Below are 23387 nucleotides of genomic sequence, written 5' to 3'. Positions count from 1 at the left end.
CTTATCCGACCCCTCCTGCTTCTCACCCACTGACTGCCCCCCTTGGACCCCTGCCCCATCCAACCACCCCTTCCTCCCTGTCCCCTGACCGCCCCTAGCCCTACCCCTGATTGCCTCCCGCCGCCCCATCCAACCCCTGCTCTCATTCCTGACTGCCCCCTGGGAACTCCTGCCCCCCGTTCAACCCCCCTGTTCTCCACCCTCTCACCGCCCTGACCCCTATCCACACCCCTCGCCCCCTGACCACCACCTGGAACTCCCCTGCCCTCTATCCAACCCCTCCTTCTCCCTGCTCCCTTACTGGCTGCCTGGAGCATTGGTGGCTGGCAGCGCTACAGCTGCGCCGCCCAGAGCACCAGGACAGGCAGTCGCACCACCCAGCTGGAGCCAGCCACGCCACCGCGCCGCACAGACCACGGGGTCAGGCCGCTGCTCTGCAGCGGCGCTGCCCCAGGAGCTCACACCCTCACCGCCCAGAGCATTGCACCGGCAGCAGGGCCGGCTCTAACTTTTTTGCCGCCCCAAGCAGCAAAAAAAAGTGCTGCCCCCCCCAGCGCTGCCCCGCCCCGCCAAAACCCCCCCATGAGGAGCGCCGCCGAAACCCCCGCGGAGCGCCGTGCTGCCAAAACCACCCCCTGCGCAGAGAACCACCAAACACCCCCCGCCGAGTGCCGCGCTGCCGAAACCCCTGCCCTCCGTGGAGCACCATGCTGCCGAAATCCCCGCCAAGTGCCGTGCCGCCAAACATCCCCGAGCGCCGCACTGCCGAACACCCCCCGCCCCCCATGGAGCACCGCGCTGCCGAAACCCCCGCCAAGCGCCGTGCCGCCAAACATCCCCGAGTGCCACGCTGCCGAACACCCCCCTGGCCCTCGCAGAGCGCCGCACTGCTGAAACCACCCCCGCGCAGAGCACCGCCAAACACCCACCGCCAAGTGCTGTGCTGCCGAACCCCTCCCCGCGGAGTGCCGTGCTGCCGAACGCCTCCCCACAGAGCGCCGCGCTTCCGAACACCCCCCGCCGAGCGCTGTGCCACCGGAACCCCCCCCGCCCAGCGCCGCGCTGCCCCCTGCCACTCCAAGATTGGCCGCCCCTTACCAGGTGCCGCCCCAAGCACATGCTTGGTTGGCTGGTGCCTGGAGCCGGCCCTGACCAGCAGCGGGGCAAGCCGAGGCTGCAGGGGAGGGGGAACAGCAGGGGAGGGGCCAGGGGCTGGCTAGCCTCCTGGGCCAGGAGCTCAGGGGCCGGGCAGGAGGGTTCCGCAGGCTGGACGAAGCCCGCGGGCCGTAGTTTGCCCACCTCTGTTTTACAGTATGGCTATCCTATATTTCCTGCATTTTAAACCCAGCATGCTAATCCTGCTTCACTTACACAGATCTAAGGCTTAGATTTGAATTTCCAATAAGAAATCTTGTGAAATGTCTTTTAATATACTGAACAGTTGAAGTCTACCTTTTCCCGCATTGCCTTATTCATGGGTGCTGGAACAACTTTTATAGAGGGGGTGCTGAGAGCCATTGAACCAAATTGTAAACCCTGTATATAATGGAAACCACTTTAAGCCAGGGGGTGTGGCAGCACTCCCAGCACCCATAGTTCCAGCACCTATGGCCTCACTTATCATGACAGCAATATTCTGAAAGACTAGCAAAGAGCTAGGTAACTAGGATATCTGCTGATGCTATCAGGAGACAGACTAGGGACTTGACTACGCTTTCAGTGCTGCAGCAGCACAGCTGCATCACTGCAGTTGTGCTGCTGTAGCGCTTAATGAATACATTACCTATGCCCATGGGAGGTAGGAGCTTCTCCTGTTGACGTAGGTACTCCATCTCCCCAAGAGGTGGTAGCTATGTCAACAGGAGAAGCCCTCCCGCCAACATAGTGTTGTCTAGGTTGGTATGACTACATTGCTCAGGGATGTGAATTTTCCACACCCCTGAGCAACATAGTTACACCGACGTAAGTTTGTTGTCTAGACCAATCCTTTATCTTTCAGTTGTACCTTCCCAGAATGCTCCCTACCAGATCCTATAAAACAGTATCAAAAAGTCAGTTCCCAAGTATAACTCTAGACTCAATCCCCCACCCGCACTCTTTTTCTCTTATATATATATATATATGTTTTTCGCCTTCCCCCTTTTTAAGTACTATGGTTTCCTGAAAGATTGTCTTTGGCTTCCCAATTTTGAATGGCTTTATTCTTCATCCTTTGATTACTACAGCTGCCAGTACTAACCTTCTTTTCCTTTCTGCATAGTTTATTCAGATCCCAAGTGTCATGTTTTGATGATACCCACCTACTAGTCCAGACCAAAACTTTGGAACAACAGACTACTCCCTAAAGATTCTATTCCAGATTTTCATGTAAGTCCAGTGCATGCTGGGACAGGAGGCTGTAAAAGGACCAAACAGAAGGGCATATGAAATTCAATGTTAAGTGCAAAGTAATGCATATTGGGGGGTGGAAATCCCAACTATACCTACAAAATTATGGGGCCTAATTAGCTGTTACCACTCAAGAAAGAGATTTTGGAGTCATTGAGGATAGTTTCTGAAAATATCTGCTCAATGTGGAGTAGTAGTTAAAAAAATCTAACAATGTTTGTGTAGCGGGGTGAACGCCCGCTCCAGCCCTGAAGGGGTTGGAAAAGCCCTGCAGAGGGCTGGGACTGTGAAAAGGGGCAAAACCCCAGCTGATTGGGGAAGTGGCTGCAGCTGGGGCCATGCCCCAAACTGAGCCACTCAGCCTTATGAGAAGGCCAGGGTAGCCAGAGCAGAGTCGTCTCTCTTTGGCAGGAGAGAGACAGCCCTGGCTGCAGGGAGCTCACCTGGGGACCTAGAGTAAAGCAGGGCTGGGGAAAAGCCTTGGGGGCTGGGAAGCCCTAGGCCAGCAACTCCCCAGGCTGCAGGGCCTGGTCCTAGGCCCAAATAGGTATTGGGGTTGCACAGGGGCAGCCAGAGGGTGGGTAAAGGCAGCCAGTCCAAACCCCTTGTTGCTGGTGATACTTGGCTGATAGACTGCAGTCTGCCCCAGGGCGCGGGGACTAGATGGTGACTGGCAGTAGTCACAACTGAGGCGACATTGGGATAGGAGGTGGGGGTTCCCCTGGGGGGGGGACCCAGAGAGAGAGTGGGGTACTGCCAGGGGGGGCAGCACCTAAGCCAAGGGCACTGGGGTCCGGGAGGGACACAGGGGGCCAATGACAGGCGGATCACAGGCCTGCAGAGGGTGCTCCAGAGGCTGGTGAGCTAATTCCCGAGACGACCAGCAGGAGGCGCTGCAGGGCTGAGTCCATGCCTGACTACAGTTAGGAATCATTTTGAAAGAGATAGATAATAAAACAGAAAACATCATAATTCCACTCTATAAATGTATGGTACATCTATACCTTGAATACTGCATGCAGTTCTGTTTGCCCCATTTCATAAAAGATATTTAGAACTGGAAAAAGTACAGAGAAGGGCAACAAAAATAAGTGGGGGTATGGAACAGCTTCCATATGAGGAAATATTAAAAAGACTAGAACTGCTCATCCTAGAAAAGAGACAACTATTAGGGGCGATATGATAGAGGTCACAAAAAATCATGAATGGTGTGGAGAAAGTAAATAAGGAAGTGTTATTTACTCTTCACATAACACAAGAACCAGGAGTCACTCAATTAAATTAATAGGCAGCAGAGTTAAAAAAAATAATGAAGTTCTTGTTCACACAAAGCACTCAACTGGTGGAATTCATTGCCAGGGGATGTTATGAAGGCCAAAAGTATAACTGGGTTCAGAAAAGAATTAGATAAGTTCATGGAGGATGTATTCATCAATGGCTATTAGCTAAGATGGTCAGGAACACAGCCTTGTGCTCTGGGTGTCCCTATACCTCCAACTGCCAGAAGCTGTGTCTGGACAACAGGGAATGGATCACTCGATAATTGCCCTGTTTTGTTCGTTCCCTTTGAAGGATTTAAAATTTCATACAGACAATGACTTGTTTATACTGCTGTATATATTATACACTGAAATGTAAGTATAATATTTATATTTCAATTGATTTATTTTATAATGATATGGTAAAAATGAGAAACTAAGCAATTTTTCAGTAATAGTGTGCTGTGACACTTTTGTATTTTTAAGTCTGATTTTGTAAGCAAGTAGTTTTTAAGTGAGGTGTAACTTGGGGATACAGAAGACAAATCAGACTCCTGAAAGGGGTACAGTAGTCTGGAAAGGTTGAGAACCACTGGGCTATAAGGACCATTGTTCTGACCCAGTATGGCCATTCTTATGTCTTATGTTCTTCTTATGAGCATTATCAGTGCTGTGTGAATACTCTTGCAGTGCAGAAGTGGAGACATGATCAATAAAGCTCCTATAATTATGTACCTCTTCACCAAGTCTCACTGCCTGGATTTAAGGTGCTTCCAGTAACACATCTCAGAAGAAATGATAAATTCTATAGCAAAGATGAGAAGAAGAGGAGCTACAAGATAGAAACTTTTGAACATTACCTGTGCGGAAAAGTCTGTAAGTCTACAATATTTGGAAAAACAATGTCAGGGAGGAAAGACAGATGCAAATGTAGCAGGTGCCTATAGGGGACTAGTTCATTAATATACCTTGTACCATCATCTTAGAGTCATCAATTCTCATACAGTATACAGGGTTCCGGATTTTTAATGGGCCTCCCTCAGCTGTATAAACATTTCTAAGTAATTTTAGTGCAATGAGTATATAAAAGAGCTACCCTAATTAAGTAAAAAGGCAGAGTGATCAATGTGTTACTAGTATTGGCATAATGTGGGTACCTTGCACTATACTTATAATTTTTGCTTTAAAACACAACTTTCACATTTGCATCTATCAGATTTTGACACTTATTGTAAGCCCCTTGGGGGCAGGGATGCTGTTTTGTTCTGTGTTTGTACAGCACCTAGCACATTGAGGTCCTGGTCAATGATTAGGTTCCTAGCTACTATGGTAATACAAATAATAATGCAATTCAATATTATTCTTTCAGCAGTATCTTGTATTGCCCACTATTAACACTTCTTAAAAATTGTACATTTTATCATGTTAGGACCTCCATCTCTCTCCCTTTACTGTTAAATATTGTCCATCCTCATATAGCACTCTTTATCTCCCCATAAATTAGTTATCCATAACTTGACATGGTGCATAACTGTAGCTGTGAGAATCAATACAACTTTCATTAGGATCCATGTTTTCATCCATTAACTAGCAGTCCGGATAGGTCACAGTAACTGAAATGGGAAACCTGGCTTCTGTTCCCAGTTCCAGTAATGTTCTCAATTATGTAAGCTTGGCCCAAGTCCCTTATCTTTTCTGTGCCGCAGTTTCCCTATCACCAAACCAAATAGGGATGATACTTACTCACTACTGTAAAGCACTCTGAGATCTATTCAAAAAGCACTCTATGTAATTCCTAAAATAAAAATATCCTCTAGGCTAGCACGAAGATGTATTCAGAGAGAGATGTATTCAGGAGACCATGAGTTCAAGCCTTTGTTTTCAATGACTGCTGTTAATATTTCTGTGCACTTAACAGTCCTTTTATGCATATCATTGAGGCCAAAAGCTTAGCATGAGTCAAAAAAGGACTGGACATTTATATCTATAATAAGACTATCTAGAATTATAATAGTAAATATGAAAAAAAATTTGGAAGATACATAAACCCTGATGGTTTATATCATATGCAAATCTCTAAGAACTGGGAGTGGAGGGAGGGAGAAATTTTCCCTGTAACAGCCTACTGCATGATTTCGTGCACCTTGCCCCAGAGCAGCTGGTACTGGCCATTGCTGGAGACAGGATTGGACTAGATGGACCACTTTTCTGATCCAACAAGAAAGTTCTACCTTATTACATGGCATTATAGCACAACAGAAGGACAAATTTCCATCTGTCTTTCTGTGAGACTGTTTAACCTCATATATTCATTTACTAAATTAAATAGATATCCACATGTATAACCAGAGTAATTTCATTGTGATGAAGGTCTTTGAATTCAAATCTTGTACTAATGATACGAGGAGCAAGTGTAAAAGGTTTCTAAGGTAAATATATTTCTGTGTGAAATTTTATATTTGATTCATTTTTAACTGAACAACTAAGTTGTTCATAAAGTCAAACTGACAGATTCAAAATGATGTTACCATGTAAGGCATGCAGCAGCTATAAATTCAGCACTTCATTTTATTTGAATTCAATGCATCAAAAAAGCTCTGTTTATGAAGTTAAAGGAACACTGTCAAGATAAACATGACATTATTAGAAAACAGAAGCTGCGTTCCTATGCACCGTAACTTGCAAGGTGCTGAACTCACTTAACACCCATTGAGTTCAATAGCAATATAGCCCACATTAACAGCACAGGTTATTAAAACTGAATTTTCAAAATATAATTTATTTTTCACTATTTATGCTATATACCTTTGTATATCAATTATGATGGAAAATTAAAATAGACGAGTCAGTGACAGACAGGATCTGGAATATCTGAACTGCGAACAGAGTAGGGGAATTTTTATTTATTTTAAATCTTTCTATTAAAATATAAAACAAAATCAGGATTACCAATACATATAAAGAAAACACAAAACCATCATGCTTTCAAATCAAATAAATTTCTGTTCACTGTTAAATCCTTTGAGGAAAAGGCAATTCAGCTGAGTCTACTTGGTTGATGTTGCAAAAGATATAGCACTGATGTAAATAAAGCCCTCAGTTTTAACAGATTCCCCCTCACTTAGAATAGCTGAAATAGGTTTATTTTTCTATCTAACTGAGCCACATCTTTACCAAACCATTTGCAAGAACAATTCCATTTAGATTCTACTTTTACATTCTTGACCTTACCAACAAAAAAAAAACAGAGAGAGCAATTAATAGGGTTTTTTAACAGTGGTATGTACTTTTGCATATTTAATTTAATATAAAAGATTTTAGAGCATTTCCAACTTTAATACCTTTCTTTTTAAAATAAGACATTCCTAATTAAAGTGCTGAATTTGGTATTTCAAAGTTCTGCATAACCGGAAGTAATGCAAACAATATATTAAAGGGGAGAATGAGATGAATGGGGTTGCTGATCAAACAGGAGTTGTAATATTAAGGACTAAATCCTGCCAAGTGCAGAGCATCCTAACCTCCCAGTGAAGTGAATGAAATCAAAGAAAGCACTTAGCATTTGGAAGATCAGACTCTAAAGGAGCAATACTCATTCTTTTGTAGTCTGAAGTATAAATAGGTAAGGACTGTAAGACTTAAAAAAGAAAAAAATAAGCAAGTCTCCAATGTGACTGAATAAAAGGATGTGTAAAAAGTGTCACAGTACAACAAAACATAATGAAGTACCACAAATCACTTTTCAGGGCATTTACCAATTTGCATTTGTCGTATTTACACACACATACACATTGTAACCTAAACATTAGCAAAGCACAGTGTTGCATTACTACCACCAAAGCCAAATGAATTAGTGAGAGCAATGCGTCGTTTTTCACTTTTCCAGTCTTGGGCTGTTAGCGGAACATAATTGAGATCAAAGTCTGGATCGGTTCTATCTAGGTTGAGAGTAGGTGGTAAAATTCCATGGTAACAGGACAGTGCAGTAAAAGCTGCCTCTATAGCCCCTGCAGCCCCCAGGAGATGTCCTGTTGCTCCCTTTGTTGAGGAAACTGCAAGAGTGTATGCATGCTCTTTAAAAAGTCTCTTTATGGCTTGATTCTCAGCAGCATCTCCTAGTGGCGTAGAAGTGGCATGTGCATTGACATATGTTATATCCTCAGGACATATTCCAGAATCTTTTATTGCTGCAGACATACATCTAAGGAAAAAGAAAAATAGAGAGCTTGATTTCCTGCTGTCTTTTGTAGTCACCGCCATCTGTTCAGAGTGGAAATGGCTGTTAAATGCTAAAATCAGAATGGTTGCATTTCACAGGCACTTTGCTCCAATATAAATGACTACACAAGATGCAAGGCAGAGCAGAATGAGACTCATTCACTTTATCAGCAATAGAAGAATAATATACATACTTAGATCTTGGTCATCTTAAATATTTTATTCTTCTATAGAATATATTGACTGGAATTAAAGTCTACAGTGGAAAAACTGTTATACCACAGGTTGAAAAAGGGGATATAATGAATGAAGCCACAGATCACAGATATAATTGTCCATTAGATGTCTGTTTTTAATCCAAAGGTCAATCAGTCTCCTTCTAAAATAAGTTTTATTATCTTAAACATTATTTTTCCCAACTATTTTACAACTTCAATTACCCTTTGCTGAAGTTTCTCTAGTTTAGCCACCAGGTCAAAAGCAGAGTTTCCTTAGTGGTTACAGCAACCATCTTGATCATAGTAAATTAAACAGTTTCCTAATTTTTACATTTTTTTATCCCTCATGTTTATATTATTCCCTTTTGCTCACAACATCCCTAGACGCATCCTCACCACTATTCAGAACTTTAGTGCAAATTGCTTTCTCCCCTGGAAAAAATCCAGAGGGGCAGGAAAATCTCACAGAAACTATATGCCCTTGACATTATATAAATTGGGAAGCAAATTGATATATGGTAATAAGTATAGTGTATACATTTCAGATTTCTTTGCTAACGTAAAATATATAACAATTCATAATTTAAAATGTTTAATATAAAATTTTCTATTTCCTGTTGTGAATTTAATTCATATTCTGACAAAATTATAAGATGCATATAGGAAAACTGTGTTACAAATGTGTGATCATATCAGCTCAGTGGTGAAAAAAAATCTGTAATTTGAGAGAAAGTTCATGGTTAATCTCAGTATCTCATCATAAATGTCTTAAATTCTAAATAAATGTCTAAAGCAATTAAGTATGAATCAAGTACTATAAAGAGAAAACTGGTAAATTAGTCTTCTACTTTAAAATCTGTTAACCGAGCAAAGATATGGTATTAAACACAGACATCAGAACAACATAAAATATGGAGAACCACCTGTTTGGTCATTTAGTCCATTTCCTTGCCAGGGCAGTTCTTCCTTACAAAGGAAAAAATTCTGGGAGCCATGGTATATTAAGAACAGAAGAACTGAACTGACTATGAACTATTACTACAATAATAATTCTAATGGGGTCAGTACAATGCACTGGCTCACATAGGCACACTCAGCAAACCCAGATTATTGACAAATAGGTTTAGCTTTGATTAGGTGTCACTGTCATCCATGCTTTCACTTTTTATTTAGTCTGTATTCTTGGATTGTTTTCCCATATTCGCTTTTTCTTTGACCATTTCATATGGTAACAATAATATGACATACGCACAAAGGGCTTCACAGCTGCTATGAAAACCGTCACTTTGAACTGATATATGTAACATTTTTAGTATAATATTACAATAAACTCTGAATGCTAGTAAAGCTACTACTGTACCTGTGATCTTTAGCAATGACCTATAGTCAGCCTACACAAGGCTCTCAAGCAGTAAATACATATATACAGGTAAGTTGTTTCATTGATAATTTAATTAATTATAGGGTATTTACACTATATACACAATATAAACAAAAATGTCAAAACAGTGAAACAGTAAAAAGATATAAACTGTGTGTAAACTAGCTTCATAAAGATTTTCTATCTCAATAATGGATAGAGCAACATTCCTTCTTTTCCACAGATATCCCATGTAAAGCAGGCTTATTTTAAGACTGGCAAAAGATTGCTGAAAAATGGCTCTATACTATAAAAAATAAGACATTTAGTCAGCCTACAGTGTGAAAATATCTTAATTCTAGGCAAACAGGGATCTGAGGACATACCAAAGTAAAAATCCAAAGTGCATTTCTGCTGTTTACATCCACCAACTCTAACCTTTTCCACCAATACCACACTGAAGGCGCTGAGTCTGCATTAAGACCCCAACAAAGCAAGATACTTAAAACATGCCTCTATTTTAATCATATGCTTTGCATAGACACATCTACGGAACTTGTTCAAACCAAGTCCTAAATCTTTTTGAGAGCATTTTAACTATTCACACTGATAATATCTAAGGTAATTATTCTGGGAATTGACATTCTCCAACTATTACACAATTTCTAATGTACTATTTGGAAGTTCAATGTGGGCTAATTAAATAGCATTCCTAAAGAACACAGGTAGCAGCATTACCTGCTTTCATAGCTGAATATCTCTCCTCTTAAATACAGAGGTTCAAAAGGTTTTATTGTATTCAGAGAGCCTTTAACATCTGGCTGTAGTTGGGAGTCATTTATGGTGAAAGCTGTGTACATCAAAAGTAAAAGTGAAATATTTTCCACATTCAATAAAGCTTTCATAATATTACATAAGAAGGGTGAATCTAGTGAGACTACCTTCCCACAAGAAAAATAAGATAAAACCTTACAAAAATCTTCCATTGTTCAGATTAAGTTTTCAGGCTTTTTGAAAATCTGTTTACCATTGTATTTTAAACACTCCCACATCAGTTAAAAGATATGTGGATGGTATTCATGCTGAGGTGCACAATATTTCTCTAGACAAATTTACATAGTATATTGACCAACAGAAAATAATAGCTTAATAGTTTATCTGTCAAATTAATCTACAAATTCTTACCTAAAAGCACCATCTCCATCTGGATTAGGTGCTGTTATGTGGCAAGCATCACCAGAGAGTCCATAACCTAAAATTTCTGCATAGATCCTGGCTTCTCTTTGCATAGCATGTTCATATTCTTCCAACACCAACACAGCTGCACCCTCTCCCATTACAAATCCTTCTCTTTGTGAGTGGAACGGTCGACATGCCAGTTTAGGGCTTGAGTTAAAGTTAGTGCTGAGTGCCCGAGCTCTTGCAAATGCAGCTATAGACAAGGGGCTAATAGAAGCCTCTGTTCCTCCAGCCAACATCACATCAGCATCACCATAGCCTATAAATCTAAAGGAATCTCCAACAGCATGTGCTCCTGTGGTACAAGCGGTTGATACAGCATGATTGGGCCCCTTCAGTTGGTATCTAATGCTGATCTGACCTGCTGCCATATTGATCAAGATCTTAGGGATAAAGAATGGGCTGACTTTGTTATAACCTTTTGTTTTAAACATCAAGCCTGTATTGGAAATATCTTCCAGTGGAACCATTCCCATTCCAATTGCCACACCAGCAGTTAAGTGATCCAGTTCAGACTGTGGATGCCAGCCAGAGTCTTTTATTGCTAGCTCTGCAGCACCCAAGGCCATGATAGTGGCAGAAGACATGGATTTGCTTTCTGATTTTGACACAAAGTTTTCTTCACTGAACTGACCCTTGCCATTTCCTCTCGGCACACAAGCAGCCACTCTACATGGAACACTTGTATATTCTTCCCCATCCAGAGAGATAATCCCACTTTCTCCTTGGAGAAGGCGATTCCACACGAATTGAGTCCCAACGCCAAGAGGAGACACTAAACCAATACCTGTGACAACTACTCGCCTTTGACGTTTGGAAAGTGACTTGGTGCTGAAACCATTTTTGCTACTTCTTAAACACTGATGTAATTTGGGACTCCGGTGATGAAAATTTACAATTTTTAAGAAATCTGGTAAGCACTGTGAGATCATGGTGGAGAGCAGGATAACCTGAAATACGTTTCTGTAACAGGTAAAAAAGGTAACAATGAAATAGCTGATGTAAAAAGCATTTAAGGTACAGTAAAATTAGGACTTGCCTTTTAAAGGCATGTGTTTTCTAAATTGCAGAGAATGGTGTTCCCTGTACCCTATCGTGGCTATTTATTACAGTAAGACAAGGACCTCATCATAACCTTTACGGGAGACAGCGTGGTCTAGGGGATGGGGCACTAGACTGGGAGTTGGGAGACTTGGATTCTGTTTAGATTTAGAAAGCCATGAAACATGGCCATTTGCTCTTTTTAAGCAATTATTTGAAGTGTCTCCAAAACACATTTGATTGTGAGACATATGGCATTTGCCTTCATCAAATGACATCTATGCCATTAGTTGTATTGGTATAGTGAAAATAAATGCACTGGAATATAATGCTGTGACAGGATTAATAGCTCTCACTTTGAAAATAACCATATCTAGCATCATAAAACATTGCATTATTATATTAATGTTATAGTGCACTGTCAGCTGAAGAATCTGGTATTGATCACTGTTAAAGAATTAGATACTAGACTAGTGGTCTGATCTGGTTTGGCAATTTGTATTCCTGTTGTGTGGGTGCCCATGAGGGTATTATTTGGCTTGCAGGAACTTTATTACCCGTGATGATACACAAGAAAGAAATAATCCAACTTGACTATTAAGTGTCCAAGTAGAGTTTGCAGGGCTTCCAATTAGAAAATAACCATTTTCTCTTCTAAATGGAGCAAATTTGGTTTGACATCCATGAGAAACAAATAAACTTGGAACCCCATGCCATTTTTTTACCAAATAATTTTTCCAAGGGGAACTGCACTTGGAGATATCATCACTGTAATAGAATGCTGTTAGGTACGCCTGCTGCTAGATAAAGAGTTGGATGGTTATTTTTGAACAGAGAGTATTAATCCTGTGACAGCATTTGGTTCTAGTCCCTTTATTTCTATTGTGCCAAATGTTTAATGGTGTGATGTTATTTTATATGGGTAAAAACATGTCATTGTATAACACTAGATATTTTGAATGTTGGCCTTGTTGTTGTTTTTGCCAAGGACAAGTAATAGTAGAACTTTTCTCACTTTTTTCTTATAATGTTTCTCCTTCATACATATGGCCAAAGGCAAAAATGAAGAGCACTGAAAGGACAGGGAAACCTATTTTATATTTTGCATGTAGCTTCTTCAAGTTTGGTAAATATCTTTTCCAGTTGGAATGAGTTGGAGGAAAAACTGAAAGTACGGTAATTTTATTTCCTGTGACAACAGGCTGAAAAACACTATTGGTTTTAAATTCACAGCAGCAGCATGTTGTAACTTTAAGGCTGCTGCTTTCCTTTTTATATTCTGCTGTGGGTCAACAGTCAGCATATTTGGCAGCCAGACTTCAGTATGTGGCATAATACACTGGGTTTCTCAAGCTTCATTTCATCGCGACTCCCTTCTGGTAACAAAAATTACATGACCCCAGAAGGGGGGACTGAGCTTGCCCAACCCCTGCTGTCCCAGGTGGGGGGACCAAGGCCAAAGTGGGAGCCCTACCACCCCAGCAGAAGGGGAGAGGGCCTGTACCCTGAGCCCTGCTGCCCAGGGCTGAAGTTGTTGGGCTTTGGCTTTGGCCCTGGGCAGTTGGGCTCGGGCTTCCACTTTGGCCCTGGATAGTTTGGCTCGGGCTTTGGCTCCAGACCCCAGCAAGCCTAAGTCAGCCCCAGTGACCTGACTGACCCACAGTTTGAGAACCACTGAAGATATTGTCAGAATAAACCTTATAACAAGGTACATTCTAAAAACACAATGCTTAATCACCACCTTAATTTAATGGCTATTAATATTCTATAAAAAGAAAGTAATGTTAAACTGACATTAAGGGCCCTCACAGGATTAGTTAATATTTTTTACAGCCTACTGAAAGTATAAATCTCTATAAAAGTGCAAAGTGAGGGATACCCAAGTGAAGGCTCTTATTTATTTGTGTTACACTACCAACAAGTTTCTAGCCCTTCTGGCTGTGGAGAAAGCTTCAAAATGTGACCCCCCAGTGCACCCTAAAGGCTCATAAAGCAGTACACACACACAAAACAAATACCAAAGCTATTATTTTACTTAATCTCATGATTTTAAAGCCAATCTCGTGATTTTGGTGTCTCTGACTCATGTCTTTTGAACATTTGGGGTTAGCAATACTGCTAGAGTAGCTGAGATTTTACACAGAATACTATTTTGTTATAGGGGGTCAACCTCAACGATTCACCAAAGGAGGAGTGGAGCCCTCCAAACTGAATAAAACTAGGGGATATCTTACCGTTTTGCTCCCTCCCCTGGCTCCACTGCCAGCCCCAAGGCACAGCATTGCAAATAGGGTTACCAGCCCTCCAGGATTGTCCTGGAGTCTCCAGGAATACAAGATTAATCTTTTTGACTCCAGCTCAAGCTCTAACGCTGCGCGATGCCTGGCGGGCAGAGGGGACCGGCGAGCACAGGAGACGCTGGGACCGCGCCTCCCGCACCAGCAATGGCAGAGCTCTGCCGCGGGGGCTCGGCCGGGGGTCGCCGCTCAGCCTCCCGGCTTGTTCCTGGGTGTGAGTACAACCCCCTCCCCCCCGCCCCAGCCGCGTTCCATCCGGGGGCAAACTCCCCGCCCCTATTATCTAGGAGAGAGGGAAACAGCCCTGGCCCATTTCCGGGGGGGGGGCAAGATCCTTCCCCCCGCGCCCTTCCCGAACCTCCTTCTTTCATTCCATCCCACCCCGGAGACAGGCGCGGAAACAGGCACATTCCTCGCACATCTGTATCTCACCTTCCCCTCTCCTCTGTGGTCAGCTCTGTCTCCCTCCCTTTCTCCAATGGCGGTGGGCTAAACCACGTGAGGAAAAAAGGGGGATCTCAAACCTCGACAACTTGATAATCGACTGCCGATTCTTCGATTGGTCAGAACCGCCGGCACCAATCTAGAAATCGGCGCTGGATTGGTAGGGCATGCGACCTGCTGCTTCCTTGGCTTTCGCCTATTTATCTGTGAGGTTGGGGCAGGGTAAGATGGGTGGTGTGTTTATCTCACAGACTCTGCTTGCGACACCTGTTAGACTCCCACCCATGACAATAAGCGGAGCCTTTCTTCAGTTTGCTCTTAGGTGGTGGAAATATCCTCCCTACTTATCTTAGAGCACAGCATGAGCAGAATCCAAGAGCTATTAGGATTATCTACAGAGACCAAAAAGAGGAGTCAGAACAAAAACAGCAAGGCAGAGCCTTAGAAGGAGGAGTCATCGAGATTCAAAAAAACCACACAGAATAAAGTTATATTGAAAAGGAAATTAATAAAAAAAGAGCCAAGCACTCTCAAAAAAGTCACATCCAGAAATAGAAAACATGCAAAAGAGAGCACCAAGAACTCAAAAATTCACTTTCCCTCACTTTTTATTTTTTTCACATCATCTTATTTAGTATTACACACATAAAACTATATTAAAAAGAACATTAGGGTTACAAATTCTGGTTAGGAAATGCTAGAATTAATATTGCTTTTCACAAAAATAGTCTTTAATTACAGTTACATAGGATCATAAAGTATATGCACAAGGGGACCAAATTAAGGTTGCACAGCATGTCCATGCCCCCAGTCCCATTTTAACACGCCACCCCTGCATCAGCTCCTCATTCCAGTCCCAGATCCCTTAGCGTCACATCCCAGTCCTCTCTCTCCCACCCCCACCCTCTCCACTTCACCAACTCCCTTGGATTGGCAATTTATTCCTCCATATTCCAGACAGGTAGTTAAGCTTCCTCCTCCTCTCTGCCTGGATGCCAGCAGAGGGGCATTAAAAGCACAGGAAAGCCAGGATCCTTGTTCTCAGTTCCTGTGCCTGACACTTCAGCAATGTCCAACTGTTGGGAGGACCAACTGAGAAAGTCCTGCTCAGCCTCTGCATCCCTCTGGTGGACTCTGCCCACAGCAGATAGAATCTTCAGAGACATGAGCTGCCAAACTCCCCTGAGCGTGTGCAAACTGAGATTTTCAGAAGCTCATAACTTTACCAAATTTGGGCAGATTTTCATGGGGATGGCAAAAAGGCACATCCCTGACACCAGGGCAACCTGCCCCCACCAAATTTCATGTCCTTACTCCAAAGTATGGAGGCACTAGAGTTGTTCATCAAAATGGTCATAAGATTTTTTTTTTTAAACATGGGCAAAACATTTTTCCATAAAATTTTGTTCTGAGAAACAACAGAATTGTTTTTGCTGAAATTTTCCAAAAATAGTTCAGCCTGAGACTGGCACCCCGGCATGGAAAATTTCAGCCCAAATGGTTACATTTGGCAAAGTTATAAGCAACTGAAAACAGGGTTTTATAACGGAAAGTGGCCAGGCAACGTTAAAATGATGGATGTTGCTATCTGCGTTGCCTATAATAAACTCACTGACTCACCCTGTGCTCTTGCCTCAGTTTACTCATCTATAAAATGGGGATCACTTTACCTCACAGGGGTGCTAATGATTAATAAACCAAGCTGTGTTTATAAAACACTATGAGATTCTTGGATAAAAGCACCTGTAAATGCACATTATTTGGTAGGAGGAAGTTTCTCAAGTGTGTAAATGAGCTGCTCTAGTTCAAAGACCCTGGTGATCTTTGGCTTTCTGGGAGAAGAATCTGAAGAAACTTGTGTGTACAACTATCCCTAGAGCAGGGGGAGGGGGGGAGGGGGGAGAGGGGTAGCCAACCTGAGCCTGCGAACAGAGCCGGCTTTAGGAAGTGCGGGGCCCAATTCGAACAGTTTTGATGGGGCCCCGGCAGGGATGACTGAAAAAAAAACCACGTAAAAAAACATGTGGGGCTTGTACTCACCGGGCAGCACTCATAGTCTTCGGTGGTTTGTCCTTCACTCGCTTCGGGTCTTTGGTGGCACTAAAGGACCTGCTGCTGAAGTGCTGCCGAAGACCCAGAGCGAGTGAAGGACCCGCCGGTGAAGTGCCGCTGAAGACCCGGAGCGCTGCCGGGTGAGTAAAAATTAAAAAGGAGCATCTAGCCAGGGAAGGGATTCTTGGCCACTTGCCCCCACCCCGGCAGCCCTGCCACTGGGCGCGGGGCCCTCTTAGGCGCGGGGCCCGATTCAGGGGAATTGGTGGAATTGGCCTAAAGCCGGCCCTGCCTGCGAAGGAGCCAGAATTTACCAATGTACATTGCCAAAGAGCTACAGTAGTACGTCAGCAGCCCCCTATCAGCATCCCCGCTGCTAGCGCCTTCCCTCCCAGCACCTCCTGATCAGCTGTTCCCTGGCATGCAGGAGGCTGGGGGTAGCGGGGTGAGGGCACGGCAGGCTCAGGGGAGGGAGTAGGAAGGGGTGGAGTGGGGGCAGGGCCTGTGGCAGAGCCAGGGGTTGAGCAGTGAGCATCCCCTGGCACATTGGAAAGTTGGCGACTGTAGCTCCAGCCCTGGAGTCGGTGCCTATATGTGGCTCCGGAGCCACAGGTTGGCGACCCCTGCCCTAGAGGTTCAATGCAAACAGACAAAAGTGAAATATGTATACGTTGTTGGTACTTGCTTTTTGGCAAAAGTTATTAAATGGGGTGCCATACTGATGGGAGGTCATCTAGTCCAACCCCCTGCTCAAAGCAGGACCAGTCCCAGTCCCAACTAAATCATGCCAGCCAGGGCTTAGTCAGGGTACTTGCACATTATCCATTTTAGGGCTTTATAGGACCACAGTATTAGAAAAGGATAAGCAGCTTCAACATTACTTTAAAAGCAAAGGAATCAGACCACACCATGTAGAAACTGACCAAGATAAATTATTTTGTATTTTGTGCACTACATACACCTAGGGCCTGATTTTCAGAGAGGCTACACACTGCAACCTCAAGGGAAACTGCCTATTCTTTTTGCGGATACAGACTAACACGGCTGCTACTCTGAAACTTGCACAAGGTTAGTACATCTGAAAATCAGACCCATAAAATAAATGTTTAGCTAAAGGGGTAAAAAAAGGGTGAGACTCACCAGAATATATTTTTAAAGGACCCATTTTTAATTAAATGTAAGTCAATCTAACAGATTTATTTGAAAAATGCTCAGAAAATTCAAAATGTACTCAGCTTATGTGCGGTAAATTTGGGGAAAGAGGCACTATATTTTTCTTAGAAAACAAAGACGTTGAATCCTAGAGTTAAGTGAAAAACTCAATGCAATTTAGCTATGAAGGCACTGATTGTGAGACTATAATCGCTGTAGAAACTGAAAGGGAAACTTGCCCGCCCGCTGCACGTTCAGCCGCTGGGTGGTTCAGCAGGTCCCGGATCTGGGAGCAAGCGAACGGGCGCGCGCACGCTAGACGGCAGCGCCCGCTCACTGGGGAGGACACCCTCCCATCCCCCGCCCCCAGGAAAGTAGCACGATGGCGGCCGCGGGGGGTCCCTCCGCGCCACCCCACTCTCGAGCCGTGAGTGAGCTCTGCCAGAACGCCCGAGACACCTTTCTGGAGGCCTCACGGCTACTGCTCACCTACGCGGACAATATCCTCAGGTGAGCAGGGCGGACGGGCCCGCGAAGCAGGGCACCGTCCCCGTGGGGGGTATAAATCTTCGGACTCACGGTCTGCGGGCTGGTGGGGGGTGCCGCGGGAGGGCACGATTTGAGCTCGGGCACCCAGCGGGAAGAGCTGCTGACTCAGCAGGGGAGGCGGCGGCGGCGGCTTAGCCCAGCCCAGCCTGTGCTGAGTCACTGACCGCCAGAACTCTGTCCCCCGTTGGGTCAGTTGCACCCGCTGTTCCCTTAGAGAGCAGAGCTCCCGCTTGGGGGCAGAGCTTCCCCCTCCCACCCCACGCCGTGGCGGCCCAAGCAGCGTGTCGCTGCTATGTCCGCACGGGGCTGCCCTCTGGCTGCCACGTCCTGCTGGGCCTGGGCCTTGTGACCTGCTTCCTCGCCACTGCCCTGGCACCCGCTTGGACGGGCCCACCTGGCAGCCCTTTACTCCCATCTCCTGGGGCTGGACAGGGTGAGGGCAGGAGATTGACGTTGAATGAGTCAGTGGCTTTTCCCACCCTGAGGGTGCAGGTCTTGTGCATTTCACACCTGTCCCTCAGGTGCACGTGCAGTCTGTGAGCGTTTGGGTGTTTAAATGGTGCCTATCACTGTGGTTTTCTAGCATCATGGTATTCATGTATTGCACAGTATTTTGCTATGTGGGACATGGTGGGGAGTGTACAGTAAATAGCCATTCATCCCAAGTTAGTCAGTCATTGAGCAGGACCCTATTATGCTAGGTGCTGTACACACACACACAAAGAGGACCCCTAGCCCAAAGAGTACAAATGTAAATGTAAGACAGATAGACACAGATTGGGGAGGACAAGGAAACAATGAGAGAGTATTAGTATTATGAACAGTGATGTCAGCACAGCAGTGACCTAACCTTTGTCAAGTTTTTTGTAGGATGGAGATTTAGAAATGACCTTTCATGGGCTGCCTACACTCTGTATATAAAAGCAAGTCTAAGTTTCTTAGCTTCTAAAAAATGTTAACACCCTGAAAAATCCAGTGAGAGGTGTCACTACCCACACTGTAAGTTTCCAAGTTTTTTAGCTGATGACATAATTGTTTTAATTTTTTTTATTCCTATCAGACACCCAAATGAAGAAAAATATAGGTCTATTCGGATTGGAAATCCAGCATTTTCGACTCGGTTGTTACCTGTCAGAGGAGCAGTTGAATGTTTGTTTGAAATGGGATTTGAAGAGGTGAGTATTCTAGATGTTTGTTTTCCAGGTTTGTTTTATCCTGTTGTAACTTCAGCAGTGTTCCATCTACAGTATAATAGGTGATTTGTCCTTATGGTTCATGCTTAACTTTACAATTGCAAAGCTATAGGGCCTTCTCTAGGGCTGCACCTTAACATGGTGGAAAGGCTTGTGTGTTCCAATGACCTTGAGAGCTATGCTGTAGTACAGGGGCTGGCAAACTTTTTGGCCTGAGGGCTGCATCAGGTTTCGTAAATTGTATGGAGGGCTGGTTAGAGGAGGGGGTTGTGGCTCGACCCCCACCTCCTAGCTGCCTCTCCCCTCACCCCCTCCCCTGGGACCCTGCCCCATCCAACCCCCCCTATTCCCTGATGACCTCCCTGAAACCCCTGCCCCATCCACACACCCCTGTCTGCCCACGGACCCTCACCGCCCCATCCAATCCCTCCTCTCATTCCTGATGGCCCCCCCGGGACCCCTACCCCCATTCAACCCCCTGTTCCCGCCCTGACCCCTATCCACACCCCTGCCCCTGACCACCACCCTGAACTCCCCTGCCCTCTATCCAACCCCCACTGCAAGCAATTTTCTCGATTTTGTTTCACCTGCACCTTGCAAAGACCTGTGTTGTCAATCCACGCGTTGCAGTCTTCTGCACCAGTGGACAAAATGGCCAACAAGGACTACAAAAGTGATTTTTCCTCCCTTGGTATTCACCCCTTCTTGTCAACTGTTGAGAATAGCCCACTTCCACCTTAATTAAATTGGCTCATTAGTACTGACCCCTGACTTGATAAGGCAACTCCCATCTTTTCATGTGCTGTGTATTTATACCTGCCTACTCTATTTTCCACTCCATGCATCTGATGAAGTGGGTTTTAGCCCACAAAAACTTATGCCCAAATAAATTGGTTAGTCTCTAAGATGCCACAAGGACTCCTCATTGTTTTTAAGGACGGGAGTGTGACTAATCATGCACAACCTAGTATCACTTTAAACAATTTTGTGCAGGTCCATAGCCCTTATTCCTTGCTATCTCTTCACTCATTCTGTTCTTTGAATGTCCTGTGGTGACAGGAAAGTGTGGTGATGGGAACAGGGGGGTCCCTAGTCACAAACATGCAGTTAGGCAGCGCCAGTATAATGGTTGTTTATTGCTGACTTGGAGTGATCTTGGAATCCATATCCTTCTCATGCGACAGATCAGCTCTCTTTAAAGATAGTGCTGCTCTCCCTAATGCAGGGAAGGGGGAGAAATGGATCCCTAAATATCTCTCTCATATTCCATTATCAATTTACTAGTATGCTATGACTAGCTGGTCATGCAGTATGTGCTTAAAAAGCAGCATCATGCACATAACACTGAACTTTGAAACCTAGAAATGTCTGCACTCTTCTGATGATGTTGGTGGACTTGGAAAGTACACTGCACTCCTTGGAAGAGAACTTGCCAAATACAACATTGATGTGTCTCACTTGGTGCAGCTATATCTCCCAGGCAAGTCCCAACTTGAAGAGGTCTGTGCTGGATACACATTTACTGGATAGGCAAGTCCGCAGAAGAGTGGAGACTATTGGGAGTGGGCTTTGCTATTTGGATGTCTATTGCACGCACACATCTGATTGTCTGATTGTCCTTCACCTCAGCTTGACATCTGCATGTCATGTAACAGTACATATGTACCGATGATGATATGTTCTGACATTGTCAAAGAAAAAATCTATGAAGACTTTGACAGTGCCATAAACTCAGCTCATCGGTGCGACAAATTAATCATCCTAGGCACTTTTAACATCCAGATTGGTTGCAATCACAAAGCTTTGCCTAAAATAAATTGGTTAACGAGGTGTGGGTACAAATGGCACACTATTCCTCACAAAAGTGCATGGAGAATTAGCTAGTCACCACAAACATGATATTTCAACAAGCAGTGAAATGCAAAACAACATGGATGCATCCCCCATTGTATACCAAGGCAATTGTTGGGATGTCAAAATCACCTTTGCAATGCAGGGAGCTGCATGCAGTCTGATGTCAGCTCATGAGATGTAAAGTGACATTGATCCTCCAGTTGAAACAGCGCAGATGTTGTCAATCTCCAGTACCCATGCTCAGTGTGCATGTGTTGAAATCTGAGCTCACGCGTACAAAGCGTGTTTAAAAAACGTCATGAAGTTCTCATCACACTTTGAGTCAGACATAATAAATGCTGACTGTCTGGTCATCTTTTAAGGAAACAGTGTTCAATGCATCTAAAGAGGGGGCATCAGGAATGTTTTGACAAAAATGATGCTGAGAAAGCAACTCTTGAGATCCATGCATGTTCTTCACACATAGATAAATTATAAAAACTCATCTATTAAAAAAGATGGCTTATTCACATATAAAGTGTAATGTGCAAGCTAAGCTTCGCCACATGAAAGATTGAAGGTGGTTGGCTTCATTTTCCACCAGCTATCAGTGACAGACAAAAAAGACTCCAAACAGGTTTTTGATGAGCTGAAGACTGTATGACTTGCAATCTAATGGGCTACCCCTATCTGGAATATAAATGACTCACTGTCACTGACTGATCGTGGACAAATTCTGCAATGATGAGGCGAACTTTAATAAGGCTCTGAACTGCCCAGACACCACATTAGCATGAGCACTTGATGATCTTGAACAATTTGCAATTCTAGACCAATTCTCAATTCCACGAAATATATCTGAAGTATGGAAAGCTGTCAAACAGCAACGGATCAAGTACAGATGGTATTCCTGCAGAGATCTTCAAAATGTGAGGGACATAGAATTGTAGGACTTGAAGACAGCTGATCAGGAAGCTCACTGGCCTCTGCTTAAAGTTTTGGGAAGAGGAGGCTATTTCACAGGAGCTGAAAGAGGCCAACATTATCCACTTTTACAAAAGGAAAGCAGTCATGCTTCTTGCAATAACCATCGTGGTGTCTCACTTCTTGCCACTGCAGGAAAGATACTCGTCTGAGTCATACGAAACTAACTGATCAACTTGGAGAAGATTGGCGTTTAGGCATACGTGGCTTCCATCCTGGGCATGGTACTTCAGACATGATCTTTTCACTCCAGCAAATACAGGAGAAATGTTGTGAGTAGAATCAAGACCTATATGTAGTTTTTGTCAATCTTAAGACCTTTGACTCTGTAAATTGAGAAGGCTTGTAGACTCCACAAGTTCAGTTTTCGCACTATAAGTTTGTCAGCATTATTAAATCTTTTCATGCAGGAATTCAGGTTCATGTCCTTAACCAATGCTGCTTCTCATCTTCCTCTGTTGTCACCAAAAGAGTAAAACAAGGTTGTGTTCTTACCCTAATATTGTTTAGCATCATGTTTGCAGCTGTTCTAATAGATGCATTCAGAGACATTGATTGTGGTATTTATATGAAGTACCATATGGATGGAGGTATCTTAAATCTGCATTGCCTGTGTGAGAAGACAAAAGTTATGAAGATTACTATTCATGAATTACTATCACTGATGATTGTGCTTTAGTGGCCCATAACCTCAGGGACATTCAATTGCTCATTGATTGTGTGTGCAGCAAAATATTTTGACTTAACAATCAGCCTAAAGAAGACAGAAGTGACAGTCCAGGCTCCACTGGTAAATACTGCAACTGCTCCTGTTGCCTATTGACTATGTACCACTCAAGGTTGTTGATAAATTTTGCTATCTACACAGTGTTGTTTTTTGAAATACAATGATAATACCATTACGAAATGTATTGGTGCAGCCACTGATGCCTTCAGAGAATTTTAGCGTTGTCTCTGGCATGAGCACCGTGTCAGACGGCAAACTATAATTGATGTTTACCACTATGTACCACCACCACTACGTATCACCACCACTACTCTCCTCTATGGCTGCAATATATGGACAACTTATCAATGCCACGTAAAACATTTGGACAAATTCCCTCTACGATTTCTAGAGCAGATAACTGGAATTAAATGGCAAGATTTGAGTCCAAACA

At 43.8% G+C, this 23387-nt stretch overlaps 2 protein-coding genes across 5 annotated transcripts in view; one reads left to right on the top strand and one right to left on the bottom strand.

Annotated features, from left to right (window-relative positions):
- Positions 1 to 6519: 6519 nt before the first annotated feature.
- On the bottom strand, positions 6520 to 14585 carry OXSM (3-oxoacyl-ACP synthase, mitochondrial). Of its 2 annotated transcripts, none has more exons than XM_034760803.1 (3): positions 14453 to 14585; positions 10629 to 11645; positions 6520 to 7848 (listed from the first exon to the last, which is right to left on the bottom strand). In XM_034760803.1, the coding sequence occupies exons 2-3, from the start codon at positions 11612 to 11614 to the stop codon at positions 7446 to 7448; spliced, it is 1389 nt and encodes a 462-aa protein (XP_034616694.1). In that variant the 5' UTR covers positions 11615 to 11645; positions 14453 to 14585; the 3' UTR covers positions 6520 to 7445. The 2 variants fall into 2 exon arrangements, with proteins under 2 accessions (XP_034616694.1, XP_034616695.1); XM_034760804.1 differs by lacking the exon at positions 14453 to 14585 and adding an exon at positions 13958 to 14212.
- A 2977-nt stretch (positions 14586 to 17562) lies between these two features.
- Positions 17563 to 23387, top strand: part of NGLY1 (N-glycanase 1) — a 68552-nt gene continuing 62727 nt past the window's right edge. The window contains exons 1-2 of one of the 3 annotated variants that reach the window (XM_034760802.1): positions 17563 to 17584; positions 19278 to 19392. In XM_034760802.1, the coding sequence (XP_034616693.1) occupies positions 19378 to 19392 (15 nt within the window). In that variant the 5' untranslated portion in view covers positions 17563 to 17584; positions 19278 to 19377. Of the gene's footprint in view, positions 17585 to 17974; positions 18179 to 19277; positions 19393 to 23387 lie in introns of those variants that run through there. The other 2 variants (XM_034760801.1, XM_034760800.1) reach the window with 2 other exon arrangements.

The sequence above is a fragment of the Trachemys scripta genome, chromosome 2 (genome assembly GCF_013100865.1).
Source record: "Trachemys scripta elegans isolate TJP31775 chromosome 2, CAS_Tse_1.0, whole genome shotgun sequence".
NCBI classification, from domain to species: domain Eukaryota; kingdom Metazoa; phylum Chordata; order Testudines; family Emydidae; genus Trachemys; species Trachemys scripta.
This window is presented reverse-complemented; position numbering and strand designations above follow the sequence as displayed.